Source organism: Saccostrea cucullata, unplaced genomic scaffold (genome assembly GCF_032062105.1).
Source record: "Saccostrea cucullata isolate Sc308-1 unplaced genomic scaffold, CSIRO_AGI_Scuc_v1 ctg461, whole genome shotgun sequence".
Taxonomy (NCBI): domain Eukaryota; kingdom Metazoa; phylum Mollusca; class Bivalvia; order Ostreida; family Ostreidae; genus Saccostrea; species Saccostrea cuccullata.
The window spans coordinates 21,235-48,975 of record NW_026927825.1 but is presented as its reverse complement, the minus strand read 5'-3'; the positions used below and the strand labels follow the sequence as shown (position 1 = coordinate 48,975).

The 27,741-nt window shown below is 32.8% G+C and overlaps 1 protein-coding gene across 1 annotated transcript; it reads right to left on the bottom strand.

The window, feature by feature from the left end:
• Positions 1–582: 582 nt before the first annotated feature.
• LOC134275585 (uncharacterized) lies at positions 583–27,741 on the bottom strand. Its single transcript, XM_062757851.1, has 6 exons — positions 27,650–27,741; positions 25,469–25,615; positions 8,314–8,470; positions 6,727–7,953; positions 4,408–4,586; positions 583–4,195 (listed from the first exon to the last, which is right to left on the bottom strand). The coding sequence occupies exons 2-6, from the start codon at positions 25,607–25,609 to the stop codon at positions 3,818–3,820; spliced, it is 2,082 nt and encodes a 693-aa protein (XP_062613835.1). The 5' UTR covers positions 25,610–25,615; positions 27,650–27,741; the 3' UTR covers positions 583–3,817.

The window sequence follows — 27,741 nt, the reverse complement described above, 5'->3', positions numbered from 1 at the left end:
TTTCTGATTTCCAAATTTAACGACAGAACAATGAATTTAGTTAAAAATTGAAACAGTCACATTTATTTTTCATTTTTACTTGCATTTAAGATCAATAATTACCAATCTAAGTCCAGATTTTTGCAAAAAATCAGTAAAAAGGTTTTTTTCTCTCATAAAAGAGGGTCAAAACTTTATTAAAATCAATAAATAAGAGGAAAATCGGATTAGGCATTATCTTAAATTTGTTTAATTATTTTACGTCAATTATACTAACGATTTCATAGACCCTATATGGTAACATCTTTTTAAGCAAAAAGAAAAGCATGTATTCTTTGAAATCGAGGAAGGCATCAAATGTTTGGCAACAGTTATTTTTTTTATTTTAAATGCCAAGTAAAGTCGTATAATGACCTTGTCCTGACCTTGCTGCTAAAATACAACGATCAAATTCAATAAATTAATATCAACGTAGTTTTTAAAGTATTCTTTAATCTATGAAAAATTCACTGATTTTAAAAAACAAGAAATATGAGAAGAATCCCTCCTTCATAAAAAAGGACTGGAATTTAAATTTACCAAAACAGACAAATAACAACAAAATGTTGCGTATAAATTTCATTATTCTTACAATGACAATTAAAAATCTTGAAGTCAATTTTCTTTGCATGGCAGCACATTTAACAAGGTATACTGATATTGGATAGATGCCAAAACAATAACAAAGTACAATATTATTTACATAAAAATGACAGCTATAATCATCTTTGTTTTAATGCTTTTCTTTGACACAAAATAGAGTTATGAAGCAGAGTACATAACACTAAAGCTTTTTCAAACAAAATTATCTATAAAATATCTTCTGTTAGGATTAATAAATACAAAATAATACCTAAAATTAAATGTATATTACAAAGCAATCTCCTCCCTCCAAAAAATTAAACTCGGAATTGGCATTATCAAGATACAATATCTTTAATCACAATTACAGTGAAACATGTCTCATCTGAATGTTGTGTTTTCTGAAATCTTGTCTAATATGATGTTAACTTCAAGTTCCTTTTAGCAATTTCAATTGCTTTATATGTTGATTTCTCTGGTATATTGTCTACCGGTAATCTGGCCAATTTCTTTGGAACAAATAGGGTCCGAATTAGACAAGTTTTACTGTATTTCATTTCTTTTATCATAATCACAATTGATTTGCTACCCATCTCAACTCTTAGCCTTTTCTCTTACTTCTTAATTCATGATATTTTAATAAACACTTTATTTATATATAGAGAACTTAATGCATGAGAAGCTTGTTTGCTGAAGGTAAAATCTTATATCAGTAAATAATATTGACCCTATACCCCCCCCCCCCTTCATCGTATCTTTAGTAGGACAAAGGCTTAAAGGCATATCTTGAAAAATTTGAATTACAATACTTTCACAGAAGGCATGGCATCAAATCTTTACATTTCAATCATTTTTCCAAAAATCAAAAAAAAAAAAAGATCATGAATATTTCTATATGACTAAATTTACACAAAATACAAAATATCACTGACCAACAGGAAGAAATATAGATAAATGTACAGATATTTGATTTTTTACAAAACAGTCATACAACAATAACCATACTAACTGTTACAAAATTAATAGTAAAATTCAAAACTGTATCAAAGCAACAACATTTCTACCATAAAAATAAGTTTTTCAAACTTCTATCTAATAACATTTGCCTTAGAAGACAATGAGATGATGTAACTTCTTCAACAGTTTAATAAATTTTAAAAGTTTTAATTCTTAGATTCATAGAACTACAGTTTATAAAACTAACAATATTGCACTTGCCCAATCTTCACAGGACATTGCAAAATCCTTCTGTAAAAGGAGTGTTGAAATTTCAGGGAAAATTGCTTAGTATGAAAATGTATAATATCAAAAACCTGGATACGAGCAGAAACACTGAAACATGCATTTATATGAAAAAGACAATCATATGAAAATGACAAATGTCCATATTAAAAATCAAAAAAAGGCCCAAGACTTTGGAATGCATCAAAACATGGAGAATGGAATGCCCATTTATTTAACTGAAATGCCACAATTTTATTTTTATCTTTCTTTACTCATAGAAAAGAATGCAATATATCTTTGAAATTAATCATGACAAATCATGTTTGGAATGCAAATATTTTTAAAAATTACTAAATATGTAAAGTGATGCTAAAAATAATGCTATTGTAAAAAAAAAAATATGGAATTCAACAAACATGGAATCAATCAAGGGTGAAAATTGTTTAAAATCTTTCTCTCATGTTCTACATTTTTAAGTAAAAACCAACAGCTTAATAATCAAAGAAAATACATCAAATTGCAGCATATGGTGAAGGTTTATCATGAGGATTTTTTTCTTCAAGATCAACTTTTCAGTCCCGGCAATAAAATAGTATACTGTGGGCATCAATAAATATATATGTGAAAATGGAATGTTTTATTTCATGTACCTTCCAAAAATTTTCATTCATAGCATAAATATTAAAAGTTGTATGTCCCAAGTAGCATTTCAATACCCCAAAAATCTCATATAAACACAATAAGGAAAGCATTCAGACAATTGAAATAATAAAATAAAGAAACAATTGATGAGATAACATGAAAACTGTTGATAACACAAGCTTTCAATTCTACCCATCATCATTATATGTGAAAATACATTGTATCTTAATTTTCCATTACCTTTTCATGAATATATTTGTAGTTTTCTCATTAACTTATCACAATTCATACACTAGTATAAAACAAGCAAGTAAATGGACTTCCTATATACATCATGTACATTTATATAAATAAAATTAAAATCTTATCATATGCACCTTTTCTAAACAATTTTTTGGTATTTAGGGGAATCTTTGAAATTAGATTTCATTAAATATAAACACTTTAAAAACATCCATGATGTTAAAATTTAATATTAACATTATTAAATATATTTAAAAAGAACATTTATAAAACATTATTATTAATAAAAACTTTCAAAAGAATTTATCCTCCTTATATATGGCACCTACAGAAAAATCCTTCCAATTCACACCATGCTAACACTATCTTATATAAAAATGGCAATCTTTTTTTCCCAAGCTGACTCTTTGCTAAACATTTTATAATCAACTTTATAAAGGCTAAGGATAACATGATAATTTCCCCTCAGATCCTTGAATATTCTCCAACACATAACACTCACAAGTATGTCAGATTAACATGAGATCATTCATAAATAATAAAAAAAAATCAACAACAGTAACAAAACTTGGATTACATTAATTTTTGACAGAAACAAACATAGTCATAATATGCACACATAATAGGAAACAAACCAAACATCCAATCAGAACTTGGCTAAGGAGTCCTTAGCGACAATATGTGCACATATCAAGCATGCAATCAAAACTGGGCTGTGGGGTCCTTTCTCCAACCAGAGCTCAAAAACTGTTCAAAAACTGATTCCTTGTGTCCAATCATAGCTGGCCTGCAGGTCCCTCTTGTGATCAGAATATAGCTGCTAAGTCTATGTCCATTCAGAGCTTAGCTCCTAGTAGACTAAAGTACACCTGTCAACAAGTCATGTGTTTACAGATTTCATGAAAAAAAAAAAAAAACACAGAGAAAACAAATTGGCACCAAGACAATGAGTCCTCAACCTCCATTGCTTGATATCTGAACAAACATGCAGAAATACATAAACACCACTGATTGAAAACATCCCTTTCCAGTTCATTTACTCGTTCAATGACTGTGTACCCTCACTTTTAGTGTCAACATTCCAGCAATACATAGATCCACCACTCCATTAAGTGGCCGCTGCAGCGGGGGGTGAATCTGGCATCATTTCTTCCTCCTCGGATGACCTTCTCTCTTCTGTCACAGTTTTTGTCTTTATACGTGTTTCTGGTTTAGTCAGGAACCACAAAAGATCCCTAAAGTGGGTGGGCCACTTGTAGAAGAGTGTATTTTGTAGCCAGGAGGGGATATGTTCTTCAGAAGTGCCATCTAACATGACGGGGATGAATCGTTTGTTACGGCCGATTTGATTGTATTCGAGCACCATCAGCTGGTAAATGTAGTCTGTGTGGAGCTGTTTGTCTGAGGTGGACTCGATTACATCACCCTGGCACCTCTCTGTCTCCTCAATGTAGTTCTCAGAAACACAGATCAGAATAAAGTCAGCCTGTAAAATAAGCACATATGCATCATACAGCTTTTAATTACTCAAATTGCAATATCGCATAAAGAGTAATAGATAATGTCACTTCTCTGACTCTTAGTGTCTATTCAAGTAAAGAACTGAACATAAGCTTCAAAGTATAAAGGAATTCCACATGATAATTACTATATTAAAAGTTGAACCCTAACATATATGTAATATTACATGTATATTACCTCATCAAACCTCTCCTTGACCCAGCCCAGTTTATCCTCTGTTGGCATCCGGCGATTGTACATGTCCATACAACAAGTAAAGCCATTCTTTTCTATACAGCGGCAAAGGTTCAAAACTTTCTGTATGTGTCGTTTGGAGTCCGTTGAATATGTGACAAATACTTTAATATGACGAAATGCTGGAAAATACAATATACACAGTGTAGAATGATTATACAATTTAGTAAATGTACGCACTCTTATAAATTTTGATAAGCCTCATTGACGAAACAAGAAATCTTATCAATAGTACATGTTATTAAGAATGTCAAAGTTCTTTCCCTTAGCTGAAGAAACTCCTTCTTCAAGCCAAAAAAAAAATTGCCTTTAGTTTCTCAGATCAAATTATTTCAAAAACTTATGAAACAGGGAACCTGAGGTTCTTCTTTGTTTTTCTTTTTTGTTTTCAGAAGGTATTCTTTTATCTTGTCATTCAATCAATCAACAAAATAATCGTATGATAATAAATTATTCTATGCTCTTTTGTTCTCTTAATACATTAATTTTAAAGTATGCACTTTAACAATAAATATATTTTGTGTCTTGTAAACTTGTCTACCAATTAGCATACATGAATTCAAATGAGAAATTTTACAATATACTTTTTCAACTTGAACATGTTGAAAATATGGAAAAATTAGTTATTTCCTTTGACAATAGGACAATAAATTTGATCAATGTAGCAGTGTTTAACCTGATGTGACAGTGTATAAGAAACTTTATATTAAATAATCTTTTTGAAGCTGAATTTTTTTTAAATATCAAAATAACCAATCAATAATCAATAATGTTTTAGAATTTTAAGGGGACTCACATATCAAACTTTTAATTCAGGCCTTGTTCTACTCCCAGGGACATGCCTTCACACCTGAATCTACATTACCCGAGGATGCCTCTGAATTAATATCATTTAAATAATAGTCATGCTGTTCTTGAGAAGAACATTTTTATTGGTACCCCTGATAATATCCTTTATATTCTTTTGTATAACTGATCCCATCTGTTTGAACTCACCCTACCTGCAGGGGTCATGATTTAAAATTTTATGACCAGTTACATTTTAAAAATATTCAACTGAAGTAAAGATATTGTATTATATGCATTCAGCACCATGCCAAATTAAAATGAAGTAATACTTTTGTTAAATTCTTGTGCGACTCTTGACAGGTTTGACCTTGACCTGACACTTCACAACTTTGATATGATATATTTACCTGGTATGCAATATTTTATTATATACCAGTTATATGTACATTTTGAATTCTATTTTGAAAGTTTCTTTGAAAGCAATTGGAAGCTAAATAGTATGAATGACTAAGTATTGTTGACAGATATAGCAATGTGATTTTATTTTTTATGATTTGAGAGCACCTACTTCTAATTAGAATTAGTACCACAGAGGATTATTAAATCTTTGCGTGGGTCTCTATACATAATAAAAGGTAAAAAAAAAAGTTCTTCATGACATATTGCATAATTATATGTTCACAGAACTAGCATATTTCAACAAGAGAATGGTAATAATAAATTAATGACTTTATTTATCATTATTCACAGTTATAAATTTACTGCTACAAAATTGTCAGATAGCACGTCATGGTAAATCCCAGCAATTAAGGTGAAAACATATCAAGGAGACTGTATCTCATCAGCTGTTTTAAAAGACGATGTGATAAAAATCTCAAATTTCTTTCAGACCTGCTTTCACATAGCAAGAAAACCATATGATTTAAGAAGCAAGGCAAAATTTCTTTGAATTATTGGGGGTTTTGTTTGGACTTAGTCAGTTTAAGATTAAAATATGGGTCCCGTAGAATAAAATATTTATGAGCAAACAGTCTTGCATAATTACACAAAAATAAAGTTCTCATGAATACAAAGTGTTATACAGTATATAAAACACTTTTATGCCACTACTAAACAGAGGAGTAATTTCTAACATTGATAATAAAAACATAGCTTTTCTTATCTACCAACTCAGCTAGGCCTTTCCAGCAACCTCAGAAAAAACAACCAAGCTATAACACAAAGCATCAATGCCTGACAACCTCCTTCTCCAAATCACCTCTTATCTATAAAATCTGAAGCTAAATTTCAACATAAGATCCTGTTTCTGCAAGTACATCATTTTCATAATGATGCTCAAAGAATAAAATTAGAATTAAATATCTGTAATAACTATTTTTGGCACGTCTTGCACCATAAACCAAATGCATAGTACATATGCACTCTAATATGCCTAAGTGATACAATGATACAGAGTAAAGCTTGAGTACTAACCTTTTCTGTATTCTGCTGGTTTCATGTCGTGGGGCATGGACTGTGACTTGGAGAGGTTAGATCTTTCCTGGGAATCTGCCTCATCCCCCGCACAAGCCGTCAGTGACTTGGACCTTAGGGGAAACGTGCGAGGACCCAGGTCCTTCGTAAGCTTCATGTGGTTGGCCATCTGAGAGTTCCCCCGCTGACCTTGTTTGAAGTTGAACCACCCTGAATCCCCCGCCTGCATCATTGCCCCCCTGCTGTTGGGATCTGCCTCGTACTGACAAGATGAAGTTGTGCCTTTTCTAAAATTCTCCTCTCCACACCTATTATATAACATCTCCTCACGGTTCTTCTCTTCGATCATGCTTTGGTATTTCTCATCTGGCATGTATGAGTTAGACCCGGTGATTTGTCGGAGTTTGTCTAGAGGATTCTGTAAGGATGAAGTTGGAGTCTGATTGGGACTCGGGCTGATAAAGTTATTCTGTAGCTTCATTGCCTGCATGTGGTTTCTGTTGTACGAGGTGGGGATGTTCAGTGCTAGCTTTTTGTTTGAATCTGGTTTCTTACCATGAACCTCACCCACTGGCTGCCTTGCATTGGACTCAACTGAGTTTTGTCTCTTTAAAGACCCATGCTGTTTGACTGTATCAATATAGCTGGGGCTGGTACCCACCACTTCTTCACTGGCTACCGCCATGTCCTGAGAGTTGACCATGTTGGAGGCTCGACTGAGAGAATTCATGTACTGGCCTCTGTAAATCCCCGCAGGAAGCGGTTGTGGTTCCTCACGGTATCTGGTGCCATGACTCGGCAGCTCAGCCATCTCGATCTCGTCATTGGTGTAATTGTCTCTCCTGTCCACTTGCACGGCCATGCTGCCTCCTCGAATGTTTGTGGACATTGCTGTATGGGTCCCTGAGTGCTGATAATTTGTTCCCATTCGGAGAATCCCCTGCGTCACATGCTTTGTAGAGTTATACACAGTTGAGGTGTTGATTTTTTTTGGCATATCTGGCTCGAGGTTGCTGTAAGCATTAGAATGAGAAGACCCTACAATGTTCATGTGATGGGGCATGTGAGAACAAGGTGGTACCCCAAACCTTGGATAACTGGAGTGGTGGGTGGAGGATAAGGAACCGTTAGGATAAGAATGGAAACACGGTGTACATTCATTGTGTTCTTGAGGCTCCTGTTTCATAGGCATGCTCTTCAAGTCGGCTTCAAACCGTCTCTGAATTTCTGAAATACACAGAAAAGATTTGCAACAATGTAGTTGTAAAGAAACAAAAACACTCAGTTTGAGCTGTGTCTGCATATAAGGTCATTTTGACATTTTAACTGAAATAAAAAAAATTGCACTTTGTTAATGTTTTAGGCCTACACAAGAATGTACATGGAGTTGAACTTTGTTATCTTCAACACAGATCAATTGGAAGTCCTAACCTGTAACCTCTTTTTCATGCATTATCCTCTGTATTTCTGAAATTCACATATCTCTCAGCTTATTCTTATTTTTGGTTCCATTAAGTTCAAGAAAATCAAGGTTGGACTGTATTATTTTCTGTAAATAACACCATATAGAGCTTTATACATCATTACCTGGTATGGAGTTCTGGAGAACCTCCAAGGCATCTTTTCTCTCCATACCCTCTAATGCCTTCATGACTGCATTCACCGAAGAATCCTTCTTCTTAATATACTCCTCAAATAACGTTAAGGTGTTACGCCCATGGGACGTCTTTTTGGACTCAAGACACTGTAAAAGGGGGAAAAAAACATCATAAGAACATGCCAATTAATTTTTTCTATCTCTCCCTCTCTCTTAAAATCCACAGTTTACATAATGTTATAACAGCTAGACTGTTTTTATTTAAAAACTGAAAAAAGAAATAAAACCCCCAAACTTGACAGTCACATTAAAGCCATTAACTAAAAAAAAACATATCAATAATGTGTCATTATCTCTTGGTGGGGGCTGTTCGTGCCAGGTGAAAATTCACCTCAGAGGAAGCAGCTGTTAATTTAACATTATTTATACAAGCATGCAATGCTAACGATGTACCATGATGTATAATCCGTACTACATCTGGGTTAATGTGATCTCATTGAAATGGTAAAATGTCTATTGTTTATGCAATATTTTTTATCATGTTTATATAAAAAATTAAATATAATCACTGAAAATATTTTCCATCCACACATTAAAATCAATAGCTGCAGATCTTAGCTCAATTTTTTGAAGAAAAAAAATTGGGATGGATGACCAGAGCTACAGTGCCCACCCACAGCAAAAAATTGCACACTAAAATTTGCACCTGGTTCTGCATTAATTTCTCCAAATTCTTACCTCAATTGCAACATAGATAAATTCTAATTTTCTTTTTTACTCTTTTATCAAGCACTCTTGTAAATGACATCTGCACAAAGCACTTTGGACCAAATTATCTTGCAAACCAAAATTGCAGTATAAATAGGTGAAATTTTTGATGGACTCAATTTCAGGACCAGGAGGGCAATTAACAACAGTTAAATTAGAAGGAATTTTTTGTTTTGGAAACAGTGAAAAATTATCTTAGGAACACAATGTTAGTAACATTTTGAGTTGGCAGATTCAAAACCATGGAGAAATAAATTGAGAAACAGCACACTTGTTTGTGCGCAATAAATATATACTTTTTTCAATGGGTTGCACTATATGGTCTGTCAACATGATTTTTTTTTTCGGAGAGCTTCTGTACAATGTCATATAGTTCTGCAGAAATAGAGGAAGTATAATTGATGAGTCCTGTGATGAAATCATTGCTCAAAGAGTACTTCTATTTCACTGCCATTAAATATTCCAAGAAATATAAATCACTAATTCCTATTGCTGATTTCTAGGGCTGAGTATTGGCCAGAGATTTCGTATTGCGATATATTGCAATATTTTTAACTGTATTGCAAAATGTATTGCAATATTTTCAATGGAAACTGCAATGGCATTTTCTTATGATATGAACTTTAATTTACTATCAGAATGTACATAACTATGAAAAGTAACCAAAAGGAAAAAAATCTTGTTGATTTAAGTTACGCTCTGAAATACATCCATAAAACAGCTTCTGTCGTACTGTTTGGCTTAATACATGTAACAAGCCTTTCTTGCATTTATTTTCATATTTAATGACAATATTGCTTAGTCTAAGCATTTTGCCGTTATATCGATATCACAAAAACGTATTGCAATACGATGTCTTCTCGTTCTCTTGCAATATACTGCAATATATCAATATTTTTGCCCATCCCTACTGATTTCCATATATTTATTTATATATAGTAAACAAATCAGCAGTAAACTGATTTATACTTCATAATATTGCAAGACTTTTTTTATCACAAAACAATCAGCTACCATGGAAAAAGATATTTTATACAATTTTATGGCCCTTTTTAAAACCTGCAACCATGAACAGGTAAAGAATACCAGGGGTATTCTTTATAATTATGCAAATAAAATGGTTATCAACAAATAAGAAATGCAATCCTAAAGCTTGGTGTCAGCTTGCATGCAGTCTTTAAAGCAACTCAACTTTTACTTCTTCTTTCCAAAACATAAATTAAAATCATTATCCATGACCATCTAGTAATTTGTTTACCAAATATTGCATTAATTAATGTATCCCTTACCTGCTCTTAACAGGGAAAAAAATAAATTCCTGTGAAGTATATACCATAAAATCAGAGAATAACAGCTATTATATTAAGATGAGCACAAATATGTGCAAGTGTAAACTTTTGCACAAAAGTTTATGTATTTTTGCCAGTAAGTGTGAAAACAAGACACTGCCACAACAATATCTCTAGAAGTCCCTTTAATCTAGTATCCACAGGACACAATTGTTTAATAAGTTAATCGTCATAATACCTAAAGCCATTAATTATGCGGCTTACGTAAATATCTCTGCAGATCTATTTCGTTTGAATTATGCCTCAGGCTTTTTTTTCTGCATGCATTTTGAGTTAAAAAGAGCAATAAATAAATGACTTGGTATAAACATATCATTAAAAATTATTTTCTACTTTATCCTATAGGTAGACCGATTTTTAATGTAGTACTGTATTATTTTTATGAAACATAAATCAGTATGCTTATACAGTCATTTTTAGCAACGGGAAAAGAACATGCAAATATGTTTTAAATGAAACGCTGTATAATGTAACATAAACCAACATTCCTTCCAAAAATTAGGCATTCAATTTCTTCTGCTCATTAAAATATTGATGTAAATCTTCCAAAGATGATAAGATAATTGTGACAATAAAACAAAGTAACATCAAACTGCAACTTGAAATTAAATCAATGTTGAATTTGAATACAGGTGCATTAATTACATTCACTGCAGTAAATAAGTTGTCAGCTCAATGTAATTTCAACATTTATTGCTAGATAATATCTTTATTCCTAGGATTTCGATTGGGACATAATTATTAAAATGTAACTCACAATATTTTGACAAAAAAGTACAATGAGTTAGGCCTTAAGTTCTGAATGCTACAAGTGGCCAATTCTATAAAGAGTTTTAAAAATTTGTGGACGTTGTACTCAATGATTTCTTTTTTGTAAAAATGAAAATCATTTATTTTTATTATTCCAATGATTATAATTCCAATAATTTGAATGTAAGAAAATATTTGATGATTCTTTTAATATTTCGTATGTTACTTAGTACAATGTTTTAGAACATTCCTAGACAGGAAGATTTAAAAAAAAAAACAACAGAACTTTCATATTTTCTGGCCAAGTGGTTTTTCTTTGAGAAGATTTTTTAATGACCAAGACATTTTTATTTAATTTTTGTTATTATCTCCCTTTAGCAGTGAGCAAACTTGAATTCTTTCACCCATGGATACCCTGTGCCAAGTTTGGTTAAAACTGCCCTTCTGAAAAAGAAAATGGAATTGCCAAAAAAGTCAAAGACAAAACTGACGACATTATAACAATGAGAGCTACAGAACAGAAAAAAATATGATCGGAAATTAAAGTTCACTTAAGCCTCCTGAGGTTCCAGCTCAGTTAATTGAAATATAGGTACAGGTAAACTTCGGTATCTCGACATCGGATATGTCGACAACCTCAGATATGTCGACGTCCGTCCGCGGTCCCGGCATTTACTATATAAATGATTTGCATAAACTCTGATATGTCGACCTCGGTAATGTCGACTACCCCGCTTATCTCGACGTATATTCACAGTCCCAAGAGCAAAATTTACCTGGTATATGTCGACATCGGGGCAATTTTCTGCTCTACTTAACCTAATTGTTTGTAAGCCGGTCGCTCGTCAGGCACGAACGGCTCTGTGTTTCTCGACTTCGTCAGAAATTCACACCTTTCACACCCATGTTTTGACTACATACTGCTCTGTAGAAATGTGTTTGTAGAGGAACCCCAAGCCCCCTCGGTGTCTCTGAGACGTTAATTGTTTAAATGTTCACTTGGGTAATGTCACTGATAAATTTTTCGATTCTGCGTAAATGTAAAACATTTTGTTTATGTCAAAATCTAACAAAACTTTAACATTTCTTTAAAAAAGTAACTGAATAACAATGAACAATATACACGTTGAATTCAGTTTAGCTTAAAAATTGTGGAAAAAATGCATTCAACAGGAAACAATCAAATCTACGACCTGCACGACTATTGCATCAGCCATAATATAAATGCATGCGTAACATAAATAAGTTTGTTTAATGTGCAATTCCAATTAAATTTTGGTTTGAAAATGAAATGAAAATTAATGATGAATGATTATGAAATAAAAATGAAGTGAAATGAGATAATAAATAAAATTATACACAGTAATTCTTTTTCCGTATTACCAACGTCGACTTTGTACCGTTCCGGTTTGGAGTTTATAGAGCGCATTTCGTATCCTGTTTTGACAGAGCTAGTTGAATGCGGATCGAATGCTGGATGGAAAAATGTTTTTAGTAAAATGAGAAGATTCCGATAAAAAAAGAGCATTTCATAAATTTCATTTGCGAATAACTTCTTAGATTTTCTTATAAATGAAGAGGGATAGCTGAAACATTAACGAGCTACAGTCTATTGAGGACATGTAGGTTACACGTCTGTTCAGTTTAGGTCTATGGTTTTACTATACAGAGAAATTAAGGACGTCGAATCTTAACTCTGATATCTCGACACCTCGGATATCTCGACTTTTTCCGATTGTCCCGTTGATGTCGAGATAACGAAGTTTACCTGTAAATAATAATATAATTAAATATTAAAGTAAATCAATTTTAATTAGTATCTTTAATCTATGGAATATACTGTGAACCCCCCACTTTTCTTCTCATTTCTGTTCAAATCTAATTCAAGTTTAGAAAACAAGAGGCCCATGGGCCACATCGCTCACCTGAGCACCAAGGGTAGGACTAGTATAAAATGGCTTTTTATTGTAAAGTTTAAATCCAAAAGTACTCCCATGACCAATCATGGATTTGCTATATTTTAGAAAATGATTGAGAAGAAGATTTTTAAAGAATTTTCCTATATATTTCTATGTAAAACCTTGGTCGGCCATTTTGGCCCCGCCCTACCCCCGGGGGTCATGATTTGAACAAAATTGAATCTACACTACCTGAACATGCTTCCATATATATATGATGAATTATGGCTTTGTCATTCTTGAGAAGAAGATTTTTAAAGAATTTTCCTATATATTTCTATGTAAAACATTGGTCGGCCATTTTGGCCCCGCCCTACCCCCCGGGGTCATGATTTGAACAAACTTGAATCTACACTACCTGAGCATGCTTCCATATAAATATGATGAATTATGGCTTTGTCATTCTTGAGAAGAAGATTTTTAAAGAATTTTCCTATATATTTCTATGTAAAACCTTGGTCGGCCATTTTGGCCCCGCCCTACCCCCGGGGGTCATGATTTGAACAAACTTGAATCTACACTACCTGAGCATGCTTCCATATAAATATGATGAATTATGGCTTTGTCATTCTTGAGAAGAAGATTTTTAAAGAATTTTCCTATATATTTCTACGTAAAACTTTGGTCGGCCATTTTAGCCCCGCCCTACCCCCAGGGCTCATGATTTGAACAAACTTGAATCTACACTACCTGAGCATTTTCCATATAAATATGATGTATTATGGCTTTGTCATTCTTGAGAAGAAGATTTTTAAAGAATTTTCCTATATATTTCTATGTAAAACATTGGTCTGCCATTTTGGCCCCGCCCTACCCCCAGGGGTCATGATTTGAACAAACTTGAATCTACACTACCTGAGCATGCTTCCATATAAATATGATGAATTATGGCTTTGTCATTCTTGAGAAGAAGATTTTTAAAGAATTTTCCTATATATTTCTATGTAAAACATTGGTCGGCCATTTTGGCCCCGCCCTACCCCCAGGGGTCATGATTTGAACAAACTTGAATCTACACAACCTGAGCATGCTTCCATATAAATATGATGAATTACGGCTTTGTCATTCTTGAGAAGAAGATTTTCAAAGAATTTTCCTATATATTTCTATGTAAAACTTTGGTCGGCCATTTTGGCCCCGCCCTACCCCCGGGGGTCATGATTTGAACAAACTTGAATCTACACTACCTGAGCATGTTTCCATATTAATATGATGAATTATGGCTTTGTCAATCTTGAGAAGAAGATTTTTAAAGAATTTTCCTATATATTTCTATGTAAAACTTTGGTCGGCCATTTTGGCCCCGCCCTACCCCTGGGGGTCATGATTTGAACAAACTTGAATCTACACTACCTGAGCATGCTTCCATATATATATGATGAATTATGGCTTTGTCATTCTTGAGAAGTAGATTTTTAAAGAATTTTCCTATATATTTCTATGTAAAACATTGGTCGGCCATTTTGGACCAGCCCTACCCCCGGGGGTCATGATTTGAACAAACTTGAATCTACACTACCTGAGCATGCTTCCATATAAATATGATGAATTATGGCTTTGTCATTCTTGAGAAGATTTTTAAAGAATTTTCCTATATATTTCTATGTAAAACTTTGGTCGGCCATTTTGGCCCCGCCCTACCCCCAGGGGTCATGATTTGAACAAACTTGAATCTACACTACCTGAGCATGCTCCCATATAAATATGATGAATTATGGCTTTGTCATTCTTGAGAAGAAGATTTTTAAAGAATTTTCCTATATATTTCTATGTAAAACATTGGTCGGCCATTTTGGCCCCGCCCTACCCCCGGGGGTCATGATTTGAACAAACTTGAATCTACACTACCTGAGGATGTTTCCCCATAAGTTTCATCTTTCCTGGCACAGTGGTTCTTGAGAAGAAGATTTTTAAAATATATCACTAAATTTTCACTGATTCCCAATTATCTCCCCTTGAATAAAGGGCGTGGCCCTTCATTTGAACAAACTTGAATCCCCTTCACCCAAGGATACTTTGTGGCAAGTTTGGTTGAAATTGGCCCAGCGGTTCTTGAGAAGAAGTCGAGAAGTATGTGAAAAGTTTACAGACAGACAGACGGACAGATGGACAGACAGACGGACGCCGGACAAAATGTGATCAGAAAAGCTCACTTGAGCCTTCGGCTCAGGTGAGCTAAAGACACTTGCAATTTTCCGACTGCATGTACTGTAAACGTGGTTATATTGACGAGTTGAAAAATTGACGATTTTTAGTTTACGAAAATTGACGAGTGTTAATTTTGACGAAATATTTAATCAAGAGTTAAAAATCTTTGAATTCACGGGGATACAAAGGCAGCGTCGGAGTCACTATAAAATTTAATTATTGTAAGACCATCTACAGTGTGTTAGATTGTGCAAACTATGTAATTGTGTATAAGATTTGATTAAATAAATTGCCCTCTTGTAAATTGTTTTCATAATAAGCGGTCAATTGATTGCCTGAGGTCACGAAATAGGTCAAACACAGCGTGATAATTACGCTAAGTTACGAATGCAGTATTTGATACTCTAGTTTAGGTTCAATGGTTTTAAAAATGTGATTATATATCACTGTGTTTTCATAACTAATTACAAAAGATATTAACAGTAACTTCAATCTGGTTTAAATAGAGGAAACCCGAGAAAATTAAGCGGTAATGTTGTACGATGGTCAATGTCTGTTGCGACGCTATATATATATGATGTGAAATTTGATGAGTGTAAATGAGTGTCCATTTCCACTCTATTAATCGTATTTTTAATCTGCTTACTCTCCAGATCAGAAAAAAATATAATTGTATGCTCAATTTTTTTTCACGCTCCGCCTAAATATTTTGGCTACAAAAAAGAATTACTATTATTATTTAACTGCTTGCCTGCTAGTACTTTTTCATCAAATGTCCGACGAACAAGAAATTAAATTGGTGTGGCCTAAATAGAAAGATTTATATAAGGAGTCTCCCTACTCTCAAACAATATGTTTTTTGGATGGTTGGGTAAATTAGAGAGAGCAAAGAGGTGTGAAAATACTTACTGTATACAGGGTTATTTTCACCCCATGTTATTATCGCCCTTTCAGACTTGCAGACAATTTTGCCCTGTTTTAAATTTGCCTAGATACGGGTAGGGCAAAAAAGGGCGAAAATTTCCATGTATACAGTATGTTAGCAATATGTACTTCTTGTATCATCTTCAACATCTATAGGCTATGAGGTATCTACACCCAGGACAATAGAAGTATTGGTGACAAAACTTGACCTTAAATTGATAATAATTAAGTGATCAGTTTATTCATTTTGGACTGTTTAAAAGTTTAGAATGCTAACAGTTTTGAAAATGAATTATTCACTATAGATTTATTTAGATCTCCATTATGGCACATTATTATAAATAGAGGATATCTATATTGTGTGATTTGATACTGGCTTTATCCAATGAGTTGAAATGGTGTATATATTCGCGAGGCTTGCCGATCGAATATACACCATTTCAACGAGTTGGATAAAGCCAATATCAAATCACACAATTATAGATGTTCTATTTATCTCATACAACTTTCATTTTAACAAAAGTTTGAGACTTCCCCTGTGAAACTACATGAATGATTGCTAATTCATATTGATGACGTATAACTTGATGACGTTGCACCGTTGATGTTGACATGCCTCGAAAGAAAGTAGATCGTGTTCAAAGTTTAGAAATTTTGCTATCTGCGTCTATGAAAATATTATGTGACAATTGCTGGAGCTTTAATCAAGCAAACTTCTGACTGAAAGTTGTAAGGCCCAAGGGATCGTGAAAACTAACTCTTTGTATGGTGGCAGTTCGAAACTGATGTGCTAGGCAAGGCTAGGCCTACTTGTAGATTCACTGTCGATCCATGGTAAATTACACCTAAATTACAAGGTATGCATACGTAGCATGATATAAGAAAGCATTGTTGAAGATGTTAAATGAATCGTATCACAACAATTTAACTGCTTGGCTTTACTTTCTCCGAAAACGATTTAAAGGTTGGGGAAGGGGGGATAACATCCATCATCAAGTAGCCAATACAGGTACCTTCATAAAATAAGACACTTCTTTGACATAAACGAGTCTTTTTCTTGCTTTAAATGACATAATTGCTCTTTATCATTCGATCATTTTATAAGGGCAAAAAATTTCAGAAATAAAAGTTTCAATAATATAAAACCTTGAAGCGAAGGATCGTGTCAAAACTGGAAGTGCTATTGATAAAGCATCTAACCGTGGATAAAGCATAAGTTTATCTAATGGGCTGTATCCCCAACACGTATAAGATAAATTATATTATTTATATTAATGATAATAATGTATAGGTTAATAATATTAATTAATAATAATATTATAATTACAAAAATTATAAAATTTAATGTATATGCTTTGAAAATATTAGGTCAGTTATTTCTCAACAAGAACAATTAAACTGGAAAAATTAAAAAATACACATCTAATTTTTCCTCTTTAATAAACAGAAGATATAATAAATTTTTTCAATATACTTCTTAGACATTTTAAAAGATGTGCATACTTACATTTTAAAGTATATGATAATCTGCACCTTATTCTTATTTCAAAACCTACAGCTTCCTGTTGTGAAATGTAAATATCCTACATATAACTTGCCATTCTTAACAAATGACACATGGACACACTGTTACAATGAGAATGCATTAAAAAAGGAATTTCTATAAAGAAATCCCTTCACATCATACACAATGTCCACAAGGTATAATACAGGATTAATTAATGAATTAGGGAATTGTTGTTTAGCACAGACGTCCAATCAGAGTGTTGATCTCACCTTTTGTCGTAACTTCCTGGTATAGAACTTTTACACTTTATTACATCATCAGATTGTCTTTCCCATAAAGTAATACAAAATCTTAATAATGACCAGGGCAGGCAGAGTTCATGAAAAATTTTGTATTGAGAAAGGGACATTAGTGCCTGTCGAGTTTGTCTTATGCTGGTCACACATTACCTATTTAAATTTCCTCTTAATTGCATGAATAACAATATTCTTTCACACATGTATACATCATTTATCAAGACCCCTCCCTTCCCTCTAATGCCTTTCGTCATGTTCATATTCAATGCTCTATAGGCACTGACTTAATTAAGAACAGCAATTAAAAGACTGATAAACCTAAACTGATTCTAACATAATATAGCGATACAAAATTTGTACAAAATATATTCTTCATATGCTAATTTTGAGACCAGATGTTGATGGATGCAATGCATTGTTCAGGTCCATTCATACTAAATATTTATATTTATTACTTAATTTATTTAGAAAACTGTTTTGCTCTTTTTGTTGAAGGCATGAATTGTGAATACAGTAAAACTTTCACATACAGTCAAACCACACTATGTTGAACTTGATGGATGCCAGAAAATACTTATATCCTGGCCAGTTAAATACTAGAAGAGAAACAATAATGCTTGAACTTCAAACTTCTACATATCAATAATATTTGAGATAATTATTGGTGTTCAAGATACCATATAAGTTCAACCATAATCCTCAAAACTGAAAAAACAAAAACAAAACAAGAAGTCCATGGATTTCAATTTTTTACATGACCAGTTACTTTTGATTAGAAGTTTAAAAATAGATTTTTCCATACATTAAATCAAAAGTAAAATTAAAAAGTTCAACTTCATGAAAGCAATTTTTATGATGCTTCAATCAACATGGTCTGAATTCTGATGAGCATGTACTACATGAACTAACAAAGATTTACTAAAAAGATTCTCCTGTGGGCCAATACAATATACAAAGAGGGACAACCTGTAAGCTGATTGCAAGTGTCAAATTTATAAACATTCCAAACATATGTAAATGAACAAGATGTTACCTTAGGTTTATATAAATTCTAAATCTATTCTCACAACTGTTTCCAGGAAGACAACAGTTGAGCTATTTAATTTAAGGCTAAAGCTCTTTTAAAAATAGACCTTGATAATATCATGGGCCCGGTTTTCAACATAAGATAAACTCAAAGTCAGTTCCTAAGGCAAAATAATATTGTCCTAATAGACAACACTGTCAAAAAGCTGCACAGGGTTGCTAGATGTTCAGAAGGAACAAATCAATTTCTATTGATAATAAATAATGATGAGCATTTTTGACAAAATCATTCAGCTAAACATCACCTTAGCTCAAGGATTTATACCTTTTTCAGGGTTAGTTTATAGTGTTCACAATGGAACCAATTTAACTATATTGATTACTAGTATATGAAACTGGATATGTAGCATACAATCAATTATATGATGAATATGGTTTGAACTTTGATTTAAAAATTAACCTTGAAATATTAAGATATCCTCATATTAAATGAAAACAATATTTTAATTCAATTTTAAGTCTCGAGACTAAATTCAATTTAGGCATGTTAAGCTTAGTAAGAAAATTTGTCATTTGAAATAGAAATAGGAATGTCCTTTGATAATGTAAGAAAATAAACCCAATTGTATTAAAAAAAAATTTTTAATTAGCGACTTGATTTTAAAATTTTCTATCAATTATCGCTGATGTGCTGCCTAATTGGTGACAATTTTTTTATCACAAGAACACTACAAGTTTGTGTTCTTTTCGTTTTGATTTGCTTGTTTGTTTTTAAAATATTTGCTTTTTCCTGGGAGGTGCGGTTGCTTCAAATTATCATTCAGTTATTCTGTTGTATGCCCCAAAATATGTTTGTTAGGTTTCAAAAGATGACAGTCAAGGTTCATAGATGCCGAAAATATTTTTTTCAAAACCAAGAGTTATGAAATCTTGATGTGCAAGATTTCAACGGGAATTATAGCCTCCAACTTTGCAACCATTTTCTTAAATGAAGATTTTTTGGTTCTGTGGCATGTTTCATAAAAAAGTTGTAAGTTTTGGACTTTAATTTTAGCCCTGTTTGGGAGCAGGACACAAATGACAAAATGCAATGCTTGAATCAAATTCTAATAATTAATATATCACAGGTACTTGTGGCCAGGACCCCCCCCCACCCCCAATATTCAACCCCAGGGGCTGGTTGGACATCTTTTTTCAACAAATTATATTTCTTACACTTATTCATCAAGTGAACCATAGGAAAAAATTGTGAAAACCCCCATTAAGAAGGTATGCTACTCCAGTTTGTCTACGTTGTACCCCCACTAGTTTTTCTGGGTTTAAAAACATGTAATTATTTTATTTCAACCTAAAATGCTGGTTCACACTGTCTCTACATATATTTCTGTCTTAGTTCATACTCTTGGATTGACTGCATCTCATAAGAATCCAGTATTCCAGTCAAAGCATTGAAAAATCCTTAGGTAAACGCAGTGGAAGTGCATAGAGGATACATTATACATGTACATTTATTGCATGATATTGAAGGAAATATGAACTGACAGATATATTTACCCAAGAAATATCATATTCCCAGAGGGCTTCACCCCAGGGGAATATGATATTTCTTGGCTGCATGAATATATCTTCATGTTTCCAGAACATTAATGCAATGAATTGTTTATTATACTGACACAAGTAAAAACTTTGAAATAAACATAAACTTTCAAAGAGCTACAGCCACGAAGTACCAAAATATGCCCTGTCCCCAAAATAAATGAAATTTTACTCTGTGATAGGTTAGACTTTGTGGGGTATAGCACAATTTATTTTTTAGTGATATCTTTTCCAGTTTTCTTTTTATAGTCGTTTGAAAATGGTATTGTTTCAAGTAAAATCTACATGCATAACGTCATGACTTTTGACGTTATATATACACATGTATATTGTAACGGTATGACGTTAACGTTATTAAAATGAAGGTAATATATCTACATTATTGGAATCAATTAGACTAAAATAAACCCCACCTAACAATTTTTATCATAGGACCGTTAAAAAGTTTGAATCATGAGATAAATACATGTAGCTAGCTAGTTTTTGCTTTGATTAAAAGTGTCTAAATGCTGTTAATATTTCTATTGTCCTGTTAAATCAAAACAACTTTTTAAAATGATACATTAAGGGAAAATAGGGGATAATTATTCACGGTTTAAATACATGTATTAGCTGTATCCACAGTATTGATTAATCCGTCAAGTCACGAAAAATTGAATATTAAGTGTTCGGTTTTTTTTTTGGGGGGGGGGGGGGTTATAGTATAGACAACAGAAGGCTGTTTTAAATAGCCGTTGCTACTTGTGTGATCATTCAAAACTCACGGGCCGTGCGTAATTAACATTACCATGTGTATCAACATGTATTTGTTGCCTATCATGCGTAATTGTATGGACATTTTGTTTAAAATTATCCCTCGGACTTGCTGTAACATATGGAAGGATATAATTTTGCCGACGTACATTCACATGTTTTTTATCGTCAAGTGTTATCCCTTCGGTAGAAGCTCTAGGGTAGTGTACATTGCTACGCATACTGGAAATTCATTCGAGATTCATAGCCAAAGACGTTTGACGGCACTTGTTTTGATAAACTGTAAATTAATTACCAAATCTATAACCACTTTATTTAAATCTCTTTAAACGGCAACAGATGAATAGGCTGCTGAACAACTAATTTTTTCCAGGGCGAAAAAATAAACAGCCCAGAAATCTCTTCTCATGCAAAAAAAAAAAAAAAGCAAACAAACAAAACAAATCAACAGCAAACCCCCCAAATAAACAAAATAAACCTACATAAACTCCTTTCCCATGATTCGGATTGTTTCCCCAACTTTCGTCTCAAGTTGATTCCGCATACAGCTCTTTCCTCCAATTTTGAATGGGAGAGTATGGGCATTTTACATTTAGCAGTTGCGTGGTTTGCGACGATGATTGTGTTTCCCATACCAATAAAACCATGACTTTTTATACAAACTCAACACAGATTCCAGGGTTTTAGTTTCATCTAGGAGGGATCCAAGGTCACTTTTACTTAGTTTAGTATAGGTATTTAAAACTCTGCAAATCCCAGTCTCTTCATTTAGATCCGCGCATGGATGAATACCGGTTATACAGACAAAGGAGGTAACGTTTATAACTTACCAATTCAACGAATTCCCATCAAATCGCTATCATCTCGGCCTCGATAGAGAAAAAAAATGTGAAAATAACACATCCTAAATACCAAGCTAGCATATTTTAAAATTATGATCTATGAAGGCAACGAAATAACATGCACGATGATTTTCACTATATAATCTGGGACACCCCATGTATTAAATAACTGCTGTCATTTTATATAATGTTTGATACCCCTTTTGATCGGAAACTGGAATATGTACGTCTATTCAAGTGTAGATCAAGGCCAGTTATATGTTATGCAGTTTAAGATCTATATTATATTTTTTAACAATAAAGAAGATTAAAGATCACCCCCGCTGTTGTGATATGGAAAGCTATCGACCATTTTGCAACAATTACAAAATCAATGTTGCTATGCAGCCGGGAATATTTTTACAATTATAGAATAAAGAAAATAAATTACCCTACCCTGTTGATTTATGTTTGTATTTATGAATGAAACCTCCCCCCCCCCCCCCCTCCAACGCTATCAAATAGATTTATTTCACTTCGTCAGTTTTTCACTTGTAAAAATTGATTTTTTTTTTCGATTGTGTATGTAGGTATAATTTCTCTAGATTTGCCCTTGCATCTACCTCCAACTAACTGACGACCTGTAGCATAGATTACTTACGAAATATTTGGAACATCTACAAGTAAATATTTAAAGCACATTGAAAACGGGGCGTTGCGAAAATATTTTATAAACACTGAATTCTAAGACACACCAATACACTGACATATTTCTGTATTTAATATTTGTACCAAATGTAATTATAATTATCTAAAATATATATTGATGAAAATATCAATATACAGTATACATATGTACATACATCGATGTCCTCGGTGCGAAGCTACGCACTGCATCATTAATTGATTTTTGCTTTTGAAGCAATATGAAAATTTACTTTTCTACACCTGCATAAAATTATCTCAGAAGATTTTGTTTAAAAGTAAAATAAATCGATGGCTGATATACATATGTAAATTGCGGCTATAATATGTAACAGTGCTGACTCTACCTCTCTAATATTATAAGGAACTTGAAATTGACATATACTCATCCAAGTTCAAGATTTTGTTAAGTGGAATTGAGAATGTCAAATCCTTAATTTCGTACATTATTTCTTTTTTATTCATATTTTAGCAGCAAGCTAGCACAATATTATTTTGCTTATATTACGAAGGGCAGACGTGATTATGATATTCCTTGTTTTCACAGTGATGTGGATCCAGAAAGGGGAGGGAGGTCCGTTCTTTCAATTTGTTAATAGTGTACAGCTTTAAAACGAAAACAGGCGATTGAAAGGGGGTGAAATTGGAGATAATAGAAATAAACCTCTTTTAATACATGTGATTTAATGATATCGAGTAAAGTTTAAGTGATTAATCTTGAAAACAATAAATTACCATCTAAAGTAATTACAGTCTTTATGACGTCACAATTGACGTATATGTATTTCTTTTAACGTCATGTTCAAAGACTGACGAAGAGAAATGTAACTTATATGTTTTTTGAGTTTGAATGCAGATAATATAAATCGAAGATCATGCCTCTTCACATATTTCGTTACAAACGAACTACTGACTATTTTTTTAATATATTGTGTGTGATTTTTATACAAGTATTGTTATTTAAACCAAATATTACCGAATGTTTAACAAAACTGGCGAATCTTTGCGACATCAAAATTTAAATGTAAAGGCATATTTCATATTGGCCACACGTATGAACAACGATTATATTAGGCGTGTAGATTCGTATCAGCAATATTTATAAATATGGTAAGTATGAAAGTTGTTCTTGACTGTGGCCACACTTAATTTTGGGAAAATCTGTCGAAAAATCGGCATTTTTTAACGTTTTTATGAAACCGTCGCATCTTCAAACCATCGCACGTGCCAAACAGCGCATTATTAAATAAAATGAGTTACATAAGGAAAAGAAGTATGTTGTCCTCTAATAATTAACGTATAATACCATCCATGAATAGAAACTCGATTTTTGTGAAAAACACAGGGCCAAATATGATGGTTCGTGGCTTTACCTCTTTGGCAACGCTCTTAAATTAACTTTCATTTTTAACGTATAAAGTTACTGAAACCCTTTGACACATCACTAATCAGAAATTTTGTGATGTAAACCAGGCTATTGTGACGTCTGCTACTCTAGGGAGTTTTCTTTCAACAAATGATAACTATTGCGGGAAAATGCACCAGATATCCAAAGAGGTGGAATATGATGAAAAGCATGCCGATGACTATGAAATATGAAGTTTTATGCCGATCATGTGATAATCTAGAATCAATCAAATAATACATTGTGTAGAATAATCATAATGAGGTATAATAATACCTAGTACTATGATAACACCAAGAGCGATAATTACGTCAGGCCAAAACTCTCTGAGTAAGTGTAATAAATAAAATTTGTGTAAAAAAATATCCTACAAGCCCCAGGGGAGAGGAGGGGGGTACCTATGTTAAAATATATATCAAGTTTGCTCTGTGCACTTGTGAAAACTAATAAAAAAAATTCTAGCTAACATATTGATTTCAATATTTAATATATATATCAAACAAACAGAAACATGATCTTAAAATAATCTCTTTAGATTTTTTTTTTTTGGGGGGGGGGGGGGGGGGGGCTTTTTTTTCAACACAGGGATCTCAATTGATTACATGATTATATTCTAAATTAGACCTATTTATTTATTTGTTATACTATTTTAATTACACATTTAAATAAAAATATTTCAATTTCATTTGGATATAAGTTTTTCAAGAATAAATAATAAGCATGATAAATAGATCTCAAATAATTTAATAGGATTCAAAATAATCATTCATATTTCACAAACGAGTCCACAGAATTAATTGGTTCACATAACTGTTATAGAATTCAGAAAGTAGCTGCAACCTAACCCCATAAGGCCATCTTCTAAAAAAAAATGTTTTTTACCCCCTATCAACTGACTAAAAATGATTCAACTCGATTTTTTTTAACATCAAGGAAACGATTATATATATATATATATATATTTTTTTTTTTACTTTTCCATTGAATTTTCTAAACCTGTAAACAAGTATGTTGAAATTTTCTGAAGAAAAAAATTTCCATCAACCTACCAACCCAATCTTTTAATACTCTCTCAGGAGAGCTGGCAAATAAACATTTTTTTAAAGTAATTGGCCTAAGCAAAGTGTCATTTAGCTTACCAGTATGACTTCCGTGGAGTAGCCGAGCCTCTCGGCTAACATTCTCCAGTTGTTGCCGTTAAGTCCGGTATCCGGGTCTAACTTGTTAGCCAGCTGGGTCCAGACCTCATAGCCGACAAAACGAAACGGGATCTCCTTCATCTCCGTCTGCAATCAAAAAATACATTGAAAGAAAAGATCTATACTCCGTCCAACATAATGGAAGTCAAAATAAAAAGTCTTCTCTCAAATAACAAAAAACTACTTATTCAAGCATATGACAACCCAACTTAACCAAAGCAAGACACACTCTATTTACAATCTTGAATTCAGACAGATATTTTTCAGAACTTTTAAATCTATACTAAGGATATTTATATTAAATAGTTGTATTAATTGAGTCATTGTCCTATAAAAACAAAGAAATTAAATAATGAACCATTTCTTCATGGAAATCCTGCCTTCTCGTAAGAGGTCGAAGCACGCAGTGCCTAGAATCTATGATACAGTTTATTTATATATATACGCATTCATTACGAGTAATTTCTTAAAGGTCAATGTGTAAAGACATAACTTCACAGTTAAATAGTCTGCTAGGGAGCCAGAGAAGGGTGAGTTGAGTATATAGGATTGTGAATGAACAGACTATAGGGACTAACCGTGAAATACTTAGTGGGGGAATATTTACAATTTGAGGGCGATGGTCTTAAAATACTGTGTATTACTGTGGTACTGTGTTAAATCTCGTCTGTCTAGATACAAATTTCATTTCACTTATCAGTCATTACACTACTACTGATTCCAATTATTAAGCAATTTACATAAAAATTCTAATTTGATTTTTTTATGCCCCTGTAATCATTTTTGCACTGTCCGTCCGCCTGTCTGTTTGTCCACAAAAATTTTAACCTTGCCTGTACCTTTTGACTGGGTGGGGCTATGTCTTATCTATATTTCACAGGTGTATTCCTTGTGACAAGACCTTTCTTTGGATACCACCAAATTTGACCTCTTGACCTTGATTTTTGAGTTTGACCAACTTTTTAGTTTTACAAAAAGATACCAAACTGTAACCTTGGACATAACTTTTTTTTGGTGCCAGGGCTTTCATACTTCACATGTGTATTCAATGTGACAAGACTTTTCAATTGGTATAAATATTTTTGACCTACACCTTAGAGTTTGACCCACTTTGTAAAAACTTGAACCTTGAACTTTAACTTTTGAAGATATTACATGGGCTTTTATATTTCACAGGTGTATTCATAGTGAAAAGACATTCCTCTTTATACCAACAATTTTGACCTTGACCTTTGAGGCTAATTGGCCACATCTCTCAAGTGAGCACATTGGATAGAAACAAGCAGAAAATCTTGCACTGTAAATTGCACCTTATTTGCATTATAGGATCTGTAGCATTTTAGTCTTGACTAATATATAAATTAAACTGTAACACTGTAGTTCTGCAACTAGGTTCTACCTCAAAACATAATTTCTATCATCAGTGACACATGAAAATTTAGAAAAGCTTTTTGACTTGTTTAAAAATGCCAATTGTATTTTTTTTTATTACCAGTTTGTTACATATGGTGTAGGCTAGCTCTTGATTATTTGTAACTATGTTTGAGTTAATTTGACTGTTTGTAAAATGAATCTAAAAATATCAAATTTGACTATCCTAAAACTTCACGAAATTTTCCAAATGTAAACGTAATCATATGTTCCTGAAATAGTGAAATAGGTAGGAATCCCATATAATACTGATGGAAATACTAAGAGATTATGATACAGATTTTCCTGCATGTACATTTCACTACTGTTACAATGCCAAAATGCATTAAAGAAGAGACATGTTAGAATGGATTATTATTGATTACACACTCCATCAGTCCATGTACTCTAAATAATATCTTTGAGCTGTTAAAAGGGTTGTATTTGTCAAGAGAGAAATTAGTTTAGTAAACAAAGCTCTGCCTGTGGTGGAGTTGTTAAAACTACAGCAAACATAACAAATGGCAACGTTCAGATGAAGACATAAATCAACTGAAGTGACCTGCATACAGATTACATAGCATTGTGTAACTGACGAGAAAAACCAAGTCTCCATCATTTCACCTGACATTGAACTTGACAGCTGCTTGGCTTAAATACTAACAAAATAATAATCATATATGCACATAAATAAATCAATAACAAAATTACATTGTATAATGTAAGGACTCTTCAATCAGAAATCCTCAGAGACCAAAATCCGTTTCATTTCAGTCTATTTTGCTGCAGCCATTTTTATTTTG

Coding starts and splice junctions, on each gene's coding strand:
- LOC134275585 (XM_062757851.1), bottom strand. CDS start 25,609: ATGAAGGAGATCCCGTTTCGTTTTGTCGGCTATGAGGTCTGGACCCAG. Junction 7,954..8,313: donor TCTCCAGAACTCCATACCAG/GTAATGATGTAT, acceptor TGTGTATTTCAG/AAATTCAGAGACGGTTTGAA. Junction 4,587..6,726: donor ACCAGCAGAATACAGAAAAG/GTTAGTACTCAA, acceptor TGTATTTTCCAG/CATTTCGTCATATTAAAGTA.